Raw genomic sequence first — 11,105 nt, forward strand, 5'->3', positions numbered from 1 at the left:
GTTTCAGAGTTACGTCATTTAGACTAACCAAAAAAGAATGTTTAACACCGAAGCTTCAACAGAAATTATTCGCGGATATTGGCAGTAAATATACGAGACGTAAATTGCCTGAAATTGCCCGAAATTAAAGTCAATAACTCTCAAAAGCGCGGGAATTTTTCGGATTGCACCGAAGAACAAAACTTATACCCTTGATAGATATAAATGCTCAAATACACAGAAATATATTTTTAGTCAGAAAGTACACGTTTCCCAGTTAAAAGCACAAGTGACTTTTATTTGTTTCATTTCTTGAATTAATTGTTGTTTAATTCGCACTTATACATTTTGCAATAGCATTATTGAACTACTTTCCTACACAGTATCACACTTTTCTGCGAAATTTAACCAAGCTTTTTCACCTTGAAATCATTTTTTTTTCTACCAGGAGCCCTGTTTCTACAAATCAATAGCACCTTAGCCAATTGATCTCGTCTGCAATTGCTGCAAAGATTTGCCAGTCTAAAAAAGCAGACTTTCTTTCGCTGTTTCATGGTATAAACTATATAGTCTACAGGTCTCAATGCCGCAGTGTACTTTTAGAAGTTCTTTCACTTTTAAATCAGCTCTTCCAAATCAAAAGTTTTTAATCAAAGCAGCAAAATATGATAGTCACTAGCATCTGGATATCTTTATTTATCTCTATCACACGACGAGCCTTGAAGCATCTCCTTGCTGTTTTCAATAGCCGCAGCTATGCCACACACATCTCCAGTGGCAACCATGTGTCCACCCCCAGTGGTACCAGTGGTGATAATGACAATCGCGGTAGCAATAATAATGGCAAGGCCAACGCTTTACACCTACAAAGTAAGTAAATAAGTCACTCAGTAAGCCAATCGGTCCGTCAGCCAGCAAGTTATTTAGAGTCAGTCAGTCAGTCAGTCAGTCAGATAGACAATCAGACAATCAGTCAGATAGTCATTGAGTGAGTGAGTGAGTGATTCAGTCAGTCAGTCATATAGTTAGTCATTCTGTCTGTCTGTCTCTCTGTCTGTCTTTCAGTCCGGTCAGTCAACCAGCTAGAGAAAAGAAAGTAAAAATATTAAAAATTAGGTAAATTTATGATATATGGTTCACATATCTACTCAAAAATAGGCTATTGACAGTTAAACGTAATTCCAACATAATTAATTTACAAATGGAACGGCATGACATAAAACAAGCCACTGAGCACTTAGTGTCTAGATAGATGAGAACGAGTCAGATCTTCTCTCGGCAAGAAACGGCCGATCGAGCGTTCCTTCGGTAGACGAAAAGTGAAATTATGATATTCTCAATTTCCAAGTCCTACCCCGTATTGCAGTGTTTCTTTTGGTTGGTAATTAACAATTCCATGTTAAGACTTTTCAGGAACTTTTGATGACTGAGTTAGGACCGCCCAACAACATTACCTAGATATCAAGGAGTTTAAATTTCTCGAAAACGCTACGCTAGTGTCTTACTTTTTCGACCATTTCTTCTTCACGATTTTAGCATTAAGATTTCCCAAACTTTTGGGTGAATAAGTTTTGGAATAATACTAACTGAATAGCACTAGAATTTTTTTTTTTAAATATCCTATATGCGCGGCACACTTTTGATTACAATAACAGTATGAGGTATAACACTAACGTCGAGTTGTACTCTTCTTGACGCGATAAATGGGCAGCTTTGCACACATAGAAGCCATTTCATCACCCAGGAACGAGCGATCACTGACGGTCGAAACAACATCGTACTCCTCGTCTGTCTCATTCCTTGCCGTTAAAGTACCTCTTTGCTGTAAAGTATAACAAGAGCAGCTTGAGAGAACAAGAAGTCCTTATATTTTAGACAAATTGAGCACATTCAGCTCAAAATCGATCAACACCCTGCCAAACGTCTGAAGTTGGGATTGAAGGCCTGAGTGATAAATAAAAGGATTCCTAGGATTTCCTTTTCCGAGTTTTACTAAAAACAACTATTAAAAAGCAAAGAAAAATGAGGAGGTGTAAACTAATACTGGGCTCGTTTAGTTGGGGTTAACAAATGCTTTTCCAACGATTTTAAAATCGCTTCAGTTAAAAGTTTGACCTTGTGAAAGCTACCAATTAAAATACAGTATCAAATCCCATTTCATCGCACGTGCATCCAGTTGAAGCGTAGTACATGATGAAATAAAAAGAGATCTCACTAAATTCAATTACCTGGTCGAGTAACTTGATGAGCACCTCTGGCTCTGGCACATCCCCAGTAGATTCACTCAGGAAACAAGCTTTTGCAGCAGAAAGTCGATGCATGGTTAAGTTCTGCAAGAAAGATAGGCAATCATGCAACGATATCATGACTTAAGGTCATGATATCATGACTTAGGGAAAACAGTAAATAAAACGAATTGGCGTGACTCTAAGCGAAGAATTGCAACAGTATACTGATAAAAACTGGCGAGTGAACTAAGCGATTGATCATGAGGGATTGCCGAAATTAATTATTAAATGAGTGGAAAAAAATGGCTGCAGAAATTTCCTTTCTAGTTCAATATTTACTGAGAAATGCCGATCGGGATCTATCCTCCTGAAAAATTTAAAGCCAGTGAATCATGCAATCTCTACACATTGTATTTTACCTTTTCAAAGTCGTAAACTACTTTGACTTCTCCCGCGTTCCCGATATCCGTCTTTGAGACACTCACGGTCTCTGTTTTTTTCCCAGTGTCGACTTTGATCTCTTCATCAATCTCTTTATCCCCATCTTTAACTTTCACATTGTACTTTGACTCGGTATCCTGTTAAGTCAAGAAAACATCAATTTGTAAAATAATCATTGCGCAGTAAAGAGTTTATTGAGTTATTGAAATCTTTCCAAATCACATTGACCTCTACATTTCCACTCTTTCTAGATCTTTTAAATTCGACTGATCAACGCAACGAAGTCTTCGCAGTTTAATGAATTGTTTTACAACAGTTGGAATATGGAACTCAGGAAATGATGGTTAACGTGCAACTGTTAACACTAAATCAAAGCAATTAGTTATAAATTTGCAATTAATTTGCAATTAATTTTTAATTTGTACCTTTTTCTCTTCACATTTACAGACAGTCGCTGCATATGTGGCAGCAACAAGGACGGCTGAGCACAGAAGGAACACCTTGAACTCCTGGTGAAAGTAAAACAAAAATGTATTAGAAATTTCTTTTTGGCTGAAAAATTAAACAAACTGCACTCTTTTGATTACTGGTGACTGCGGCATCAAATCAAACAAAATTATCGTCAAATTAAACTTACCATCTTTTTTCCTCGGTAAAAGAAAAGTGGCACTGCTTCGTTCTTCTCGTAACAAAGGACTTATCCTTTCTTTGTCGAGAATGGACTGATAGAACCAACGGACGAACATTTTATACTATCTAACCTCTGTCAAATGTTTCCTCATTCTTAACTTGATATCACGGATATCTAGCAGTTTGACAACTGAATTTGGACTGATTTTTTTCCGTGCGTCAGCTCTTCTGCTGTAACGAGTTCAACCTCGCCGATCAGCACTTCCCTCAGCTATGTTGCTAGTGCGCATATCAAAAATCAGTCCAGCTCTTGGAATTACCCTATCCCAATCGACACTCTGAAACAGCCTGGAGAATTGACGATTTGTCCAGATGTTAAAATAATGACAAATTTTGGCGATAACATGAAGTTTTACATGAAATTAACACACACTGTTTTTGCTAAGACTTTCCGGTGTGTCGGTCCACTCGCTTACAACAGATTTTGAGCTGAGATCATCAGAAAACATATCGCCAGTTCATGCTTCAGCAACCAAAGTATTGCGCATGACCCGGCTAGAACTTTTCATGTCAGACATATTTGATGTCCATGCCTCATTCCATATTGGGTGGCCATTTTCTGGGAATTCTGGTCAAAGCCTCAGACGTTTTCTGGAAAAATGACAGGCGTTAAAATTATCACACGAATAACAACAAGCACCACAGTAAAAAAGGTTCCATTTCTCAGAATTTTTTCAAAGGCATGACGAAAGACACGATTTTGTGAGTAATGCCTGTTTGATACCTGATCTTTTTAAAGCTAGATTAATGTCATATAAACAGATAACGCTCATGGCAGAGAACAAGAGTCTTTTAATCTTTCTTCCTTGTATGAAAGATGACCTGTAATAACCTAGCTGCCGTTGCAAATGCGCAGTTATGCCATCGCTGAAAGAAGAGGGTCAAGTTTCGAAGCGCTGTTAACATCACAGTAGTTTCATAACATATTAGAGCTGAAACGTAAAGAACCTGTCCAGATTTTTAAAAGAAAAATAAATAAATAAGCCATCCTGAGAAATCGCATGAAATTCTCTTATGTTGTGTCGGCAGACTGTTTTAAACGGTAGATGGTTGATGCCTGATGTTTTTAAAGCTAGATTAACGACAAAACAGACGACACTTATGGCGTTGCTATGGGAGAGAACACGGGCGCAATAGCGTCGCGCACTTATGACGTCACGAAAATTTAATCCCCCTGTAATTCTTGTCTGAGTCATGTAGGGGTCTCCGGTGATGTAATCTATTTTTAGAAACTGTTCGCGACGCTATTGGCCAACCCTAACGGAACCCGGTATTTTTCTTCTTTGTATAAAAGATGACATGAAAAACCTGTCGTTGCGAATGCACAGCCATGCCATCGCTGAAGCAAGAGGGTCAAGTTTTGAAGCGCTGTTGGCATCACCGTAGTTTCATAACATGTTAGAGTTGAAACGCAAAGAATCTGTCCAGATTTTTAAAAGAAAAATAAATGAAGCCGTCATCCTGAAAAATCGGATGAAATTATCTTATGCGGTGTTGGAAGACTGTTTTAAACGATAGGTGTTTGATGCCCGATGTCTTTAAAGCTAAATTAACGACATGTAAGCAGATAACACTTATGGCGTTACTATGGGAGATAACAAGGGCGCAATTGGCCAACCCTAACGGAACCCACATTAATTTGGTATTTTTCTTCCTTGTGTAAAAACATGACATGAAAAACCTGTCGTTGCAAATGCGCAGTCATGCCATCGCTGAAGCAAGAGGGTCAAGTTTCGAAGCGCGCGCTGTCGACATCACAGTAGTTTCATAACATGTTAAAGTTGAAACGTAAAGAACCTGTCCAGATTTTTAAAAGAAAAATGAATAAAGCCGTCATCCTGAGAAATCGCATGAAATTCTCTTATGAGGTGTCGAAGACTGTTTTAAACGATAGATATCTCTTAATTCAAGAGAAAACTATACAGTTTGCTAATAAATACAGAAATTCACTTTCTATTTATCTTTCTTTGTAGTCTCAGAGATAAACATTACGGTTAAATTAATTAAATCCTATTTTCTCCCACCTTTGTCTCCGATAAAAAAATTCTCTATATTGTTTTATCTCTCCCGAAGTTCACTAACATCAAGTTCATGACTCATTTAGTACGCAAATGTGAAAAATGTTTAAACGTTTCTAAAAAGGTACATATCTCTTTTATGCCCCTTTCAGTATTTACACAACAATAATTTTTTAGATTATATTTGCATGTTTTACGTGCACTTCAACGAGTTTTGGTTTTCCGAAAAGGTCGCCGGTATAGATATTTACCGCAATTATAGTCTGTCAAATATTTTCCCTCGCGTGCGACTAACTGGTTTAAACGCTTCACGCGACTGAATATTCCCTAGCTAAAATTGAGGAATATCCGAGTGATATTCCCTAATAAATATTTTAAAATGACCAGTTCTCACATGTTGCAAAAAAAGTAACCTAGAAAAACTTAAGGGCACATCAAAAGTTACGCGACCTATGCGCGCTTTTCAAGTTATAATCACATCCACTTATTTCTGGCCCAGATATGTTTTTTGCTCTTTTGCTTGTTTTCAGTAACTCTCCCAGGAACGTAATTTAGAGTTATTGGGCATGCGCAGTGCATCCATAGCTGAAGGAGGGATATGAAATCCGGTTACTAGAATAGTATGTCCAAAAAATGGGAAAGTCAGCCTAATTTTAGTCGTCAATCATGTAATCCTTAATAACCCCAATTGAGTTTAGTTACATAATCTGACAGCAATTTCTGCAGCACATGCGCAAGACTACGATTGCTGAAGAGAGTTGAAGAGTTGATTTTAGGTGACTTTGAAGTCACGTTTGGAGAATTAGACCAAATGCATCAAATCTAAATGTTGCACGTTGTTGAAAAATATATTGCGAGTGGTGCGGATGGATATAATTTTCACCAGTCAGTTGTGATCTTTGCACCAACTTGGTGAAATTGTAATGCCATCATGGACATGACAAAAGGTCTTATAATAACTTTCGGATCTCCAGATGTTTTCGATTACTTATTAACAACGGGGTTGGGTAACAGCACTTATGGTTTTGAACAAGTGCCGTAGCGCCATAGCGTGGTGCTATTGCGAGGTCATAAATGTGACTTGTATTGTAGAGCTGAGACAATATAACAGGATGAGATAATCAGTTCAGTTGCAGCAAGAGATAATCTCCTGGTTGCAGGTGTAAAATATAATATAATTCGTAATAAATCCCTTTTGAGTTTCCTTCGGTGGAGTCATCATAAAGTCTGGATAATCAGGTGGATTCATTTGCACACATGCGCAATAATATGATTGCTGAAGTGGGTTCCAAAGCTTAATCTAGGACACTGGAGGCCATGTTTGTTGATTACACGCATTACAAGGTAAATTTTTTACCATGCATTCTGTCATGATCTTTGCACCAAAGTGTATTACCATTGCCAATTTCAGGTCCAATATAATAAGTTTCAGTTATCCCAGATTTTTCAAAGTACTTATTTAGAGACATGTAGGGTGGATCCTGGAACTGCAATCGAAACTGCACTTAGAGATATTGAACACGCGTAGTAGCACCATAGCTGAAAGAAGTGCTAGTACGAGGTCATAAAGGGTGCCTCTGCCACAACAAGAACGAAGAACTGTCGATTTTCTGTTACCGGAGAAAAATGGTGAGTTTAGCTTTTGATTTAACAATTTTCCTGTTCGCTACTAAGGAAATTTAAGTTATGTTTTAGTCATAAAAACACCAAAAATCTATAGAGCTTGCTTCTGCTCAGAAGCCGGATACATCTGTTACATATTTTGTTTTTTTCCTTCACCAGGAAATCAAAGTGTTCCTTCTGTGTTTTGCCGTCCTTGTTGCTGCCACAGCTGCAGCGACTGTCTGTAAATGTGAAGACAAAGAGGTAAATAAGAGTAACGCCTCACTTGAATTAAGGCATGGGTCTTGCTTATTTGTGATGTTTTGAACCTTTTTTCTAGATTTAGTCTTTTTCCTAAAAACGTGGCTTCTAATTGTTAATTTTTATGTAAAATGATTTTTTCTGACAATTTTCTCGACTAAAGTGGTCACGTGATTGACCACACCCAAAATTGAAAGAAATATGATCATTTAAGTTACAAGATGTAAACGTACTAGAAAACTCTCGTTTTTTCTTTCAAAACCTTTACCTTAGCTGGGTATATGTCGTTCTAAACGGGGATTCTGAAAATGTTTTATTCTTTTGTCATTATTTCCTATTTTTTCCTAGTCCCAGTCCTCTCCAATGGATATACGTTTTAATTTTAACAAAAGAAATAAGTCTATCAAACCCCGTTTAATTCTCTAAACTTAGGGGCTATAGCCATTCGCATAAATCAAAATTAGTCAAGCATTACAACTGCAATCCATTGTAAATTTGGCAACAAAGTTATATAAACAACTGGGTCTAGCCAATCACGTGACCAAGCAGCAAAGTTCTTGAAACCAAAACATAAAAAGCTTCTTTCAAATACTTCACCCTATGCAAGTTCATAAGCGATAGCTTAAATATAATTTAAATAAGACCACCCCCTCCAAAATATAGCTAGACCCATTTAGGCTTTGGTAAATTGTGCTAGCATAATTTAAGCATAATCTAGCAAAACGAGCATAACTTTAAACTTTTATTTCAGTTTAGCACTGCTAGCATAATCCGAGCTTTTATCCGTTGAAAACAACAACAAAAAAAAACATCATAGTTCTAGAATAATTCAGTTTGTATTTTATTTCTGTGTTGTTTTTGGAAAATAGTGAGGTCTGTGCTAAGGCCCATGGTCAAATATGGTCCGGCAGACTCCAGGTCGTCCTGTGCATATCTGAGACTCTCCTCAGGCCACCACGCTTATGGCTCGGCGGCTCGGCCCCACAGGGCCTCAGATCAAAGATGGCGTCGTCCTCGAGTACATCCACTTCCAGCACTTCCAGCCCTTTCGGCACTTCCAGTGCCGTACCGAGAGCTTCAGTCTCTAAAGAACGTGTTCCTAAAAGTAATACCGGAAAGTACAAGGAGAGAGGTAACTCGGATCCAGAGAACATGAGTCCTCGTGATCGAATCGAAGAATTCCCGGGGAAAAAGACTGTAAGACTGGAAGGTGGACTATATGAATGTTCAATAACTTCATTAAAGTCAAAATTGATAGAGTTAAGCTACTGGTGATCTTTATTTTCCTTAAAATCTAAGTGGCATAATTTCGGTGACAGAGAGCATAATTTTCAGAAAGTAGCATAATTTTGGCATAATTTCTAAAAAACATGAGCACTGCTAAAAGCATAGTATGCTTTTTTTCGGGCACAATCTACCAAAGCCTAGACCCATTCCTTAATTCACTTGAGGCCTTTAAACTTGAGTAATCCATTGTAATTGCGATACGTTTCGTTACGTGTAGTAAACTTGATTTAAAGTTTAATTTGTCGTCTTACGCTCAAGAGTAACTTAGTTTCCAAAGGGGAAAGGATTTCGAGGCTGCATTCCAACACCTCTTGCCGCGAAATACGATGGACAATTAATCTTGGTCATGAGCAATAAAATGCCAACTGATCAGCTTACATGGACCAAAGTAATGCATAATTAACAGGTTAGTTCAAGTTTATTTATTACTATCTCTTTGGTGTTTTTCTACTTTAGTGAGCTATTATTTTCAGGGCTAATTTTGTACCTGGCCAAAATAACTCAAAATATCGGGACGGAGCTTCTTCGGTATGAAATTCTTCTTGGAGACTTATCGCTCAGTGAAAAATGGGACTGTATGCCGGCTGCAATATACTAGGAGAGTAGAGAATTACCCTGATACGTTTTTATTCTTCAGATTATGCAGGATCCCGTCAGCAATCCATCGTCAAAATACACATTGAAGATGAAAAAAGACAGCAAGGATTATGACGAACAGGTTGAAGTTGACACTGAGAAATTAAAGAAACAGAGACTTTCCACGTGCCAAAGACTTCACCCGATGATGAAGCAGGAGATATCGTCTACGACTTTAAGAAGGTTATAACATGATTACACTCTTCATGTACTATACTACTTATACTACAGGTTATTCTAGTGTACATGTCGGTCGACCGCGGACTTTCTTGTGCTACAAGTCAGTCTCATTTCTCTTGGTGTCTCTGTATGTGTATATTATGCGATCTGTCTTGAAACTGCCGATATGAAAATATATAGAGCCAAGTTCGTAATGTCGGGAAACTGGTTTCCTTATGTCTTAAACCCTAAGTCCTCTTTCGGCTTATTAGTCACTTAGCTTTATAATTAATTCAAGAGCTGTTGTGGAACTGCTAAGCAAATCACGTGTGACCTTGTTTTGCAAAATTTAACGATGATCCATCTGCCAGCGACCAATTCCTGCTTTTTGAGCGATTCAATCGATGATGTTCCTAAGCCTGGCGACTTAAAGAAACTGCTGGTAACTTAAAGGTTTCTTTTCGTTAGTTTGAACCATGGCAGCATTGGAAATGAAACAAATAAGCTAGCTAGCATTTTATAGATCACTTTCATAGAGTGAAGAATTTTCCCTTCATATATTACTTTCTTACTAGGGAGATAAAGGTGGACGGGTTGCGATACCAAAACAACAAATTGAAGTGAAGTTCAAAGTTGTCGGAACAGTAGAAGACCGTTGTGAACGGAGTGATGAAATGACAGATCTGTGTGAGAAACTTCCCATTTACGTCGTGGTCGAGGGGGAGGTGGATTCAACTACCGCTCTACAACCCAGTTAACGCAATCGAGAAACCGTGGTTGGGAGTCATTATCTGTCACAGTGTATTAATTAATAAACTAATTATTTAAAAAACTGGATAAATAATCAACGATTTACATCACTTAGTGTGTGATCTGTCCCACAGCACGTGAACCTGACGGGGGATAAATCGAATCTTTTTTTCGTTCATTAATTTCCTCTTCTATTTTCTTATTTTGGTATATTACGATAATTTGCTCATGTTGCAACTCAGATAAGTATATAGTCCCTTTGTGATCAGCGAAGTTTAGGGACGACTCAAAGTACAGTCGAGTCTTACAAGCGCCTGAAATTCACACTCTAAAAAAAATTATCTCTTGTTTCTTGTCTGTTTAGGTTCCAAACGTGGTTTGAGGCGTTGGATATGAGAATTGGTGTGTCGCTATGTGTGCAGAAGGATTTGCAATTCCTTTTCCTACTATGACTTTTGCTATGAAATCTGCTTTAGAGTCTGTCGGTGGGTCAGTGGATAAAGCTTCCTTTGCCTGCCTTTACCGAGAAATTTATGTTAAGTTTTCGCTAATATATATTATTATTTGCTTCGTAAAGAATACAATTAGTTTTTTTAAAATTTGACTGTTGTCATAGAAGGACAAAAAATCTAGGGCAAGTTTCACAGTTAAAATCACTGATTAATATTGTAAGAGATTTAACTAAGCCAAGCAAATAAAGCCATTTAGTTTACCACAGTCTTGAATTGCCTCTCTATTATTACTTGGGCATAGCCCACTGACCCACAATCAGTGTGAAGGCCCAAACCGATTCCGCCTAATGATCGATCGACCGGCCATTATTTTTCTTCCTGACGTTTACAGATTTGTATTCAGTCAACACTGGTTTACGGCAAGAAAAGCAACTCGCGCTAGGGCTAGAGTGTGGGCTCTTTATAAAAGGGGTTTTGAACTTGCGTTACACTGTACTGTACAAGAAATACTGTAACCCAAAAGAAAGGTCAGCGCTAGCGCTGGAAATAATAGCCGCAACAGTTAAAAACCAAATTCCAAGAGGACGTTCATTCATACTAAC

The 11,105-nt window shown here is 37.9% G+C and overlaps 2 protein-coding genes across 2 annotated transcripts; one reads left to right on the forward strand and one right to left on the reverse strand.

Moving 5' to 3' along the window:
- Positions 1-248: 248 nt before the first annotated feature.
- Positions 249-3,394, reverse strand: LOC149103518 (uncharacterized). The gene is made up of 6 exons (XM_089272677.1): positions 3,286-3,394; positions 3,074-3,157; positions 2,627-2,785; positions 2,208-2,309; positions 1,654-1,801; positions 249-842 (listed from the first exon to the last, which is right to left on the reverse strand). The coding sequence occupies exons 1-6, from the start codon at positions 3,286-3,288 to the stop codon at positions 721-723; spliced, it is 618 nt and encodes a 205-aa protein (XP_089128803.1). The 5' UTR covers positions 3,289-3,394; the 3' UTR covers positions 249-720.
- A 6,262-nt stretch (positions 3,395-9,656) lies between these two features.
- On the forward strand, positions 9,657-10,768 carry LOC149103519 (uncharacterized). Its single transcript, XM_089272680.1, has 2 exons — positions 9,657-9,743; positions 9,877-10,768. The coding sequence occupies exons 1-2, from the start codon at positions 9,657-9,659 to the stop codon at positions 10,057-10,059; spliced, it is 270 nt and encodes an 89-aa protein (XP_089128806.1). The 3' UTR covers positions 10,060-10,768.
- Positions 10,769-11,105: the final 337 nt, after the last annotated feature.

The sequence above is a fragment of the Orbicella faveolata genome, unplaced genomic scaffold, assembly GCF_042242905.1.
Source record: "Orbicella faveolata isolate gen_17 unplaced genomic scaffold, um_ofav_v1 contig_35, whole genome shotgun sequence".
NCBI lineage: Eukaryota > Metazoa > Cnidaria > Anthozoa > Scleractinia > Merulinidae > Orbicella > Orbicella faveolata.

Excerpts from the sequence above, each read along its gene's own strand:
- LOC149103519 (XM_089272680.1), top strand. The coding sequence starts at position 9,657 with ATGATCCATCTGCCAGCGACCAATTCCTGCTTTTTGAGCGATTCAATC. Across the intron at positions 9,744-9,876 it reads GCGACTTAAAGAAACTGCTG|GGAGATAAAGGTGGACGGGT; the intron begins GTAACTTAAAGG and ends CTTTCTTACTAG.
- LOC149103518 (XM_089272677.1), bottom strand. Across the intron at positions 2,310-2,626 it reads TAGTTTACGACTTTGAAAAG|AACTTAACCATGCATCGACT; the intron begins GTAAAATACAAT and ends TCTTTCTTGCAG. Across the intron at positions 843-1,653 it reads CAAGAAGAGTACAACTCGAC|GTGTAAAGCGTTGGCCTTGC; the intron begins GTTAGTGTTATA and ends CTTACTTTGTAG.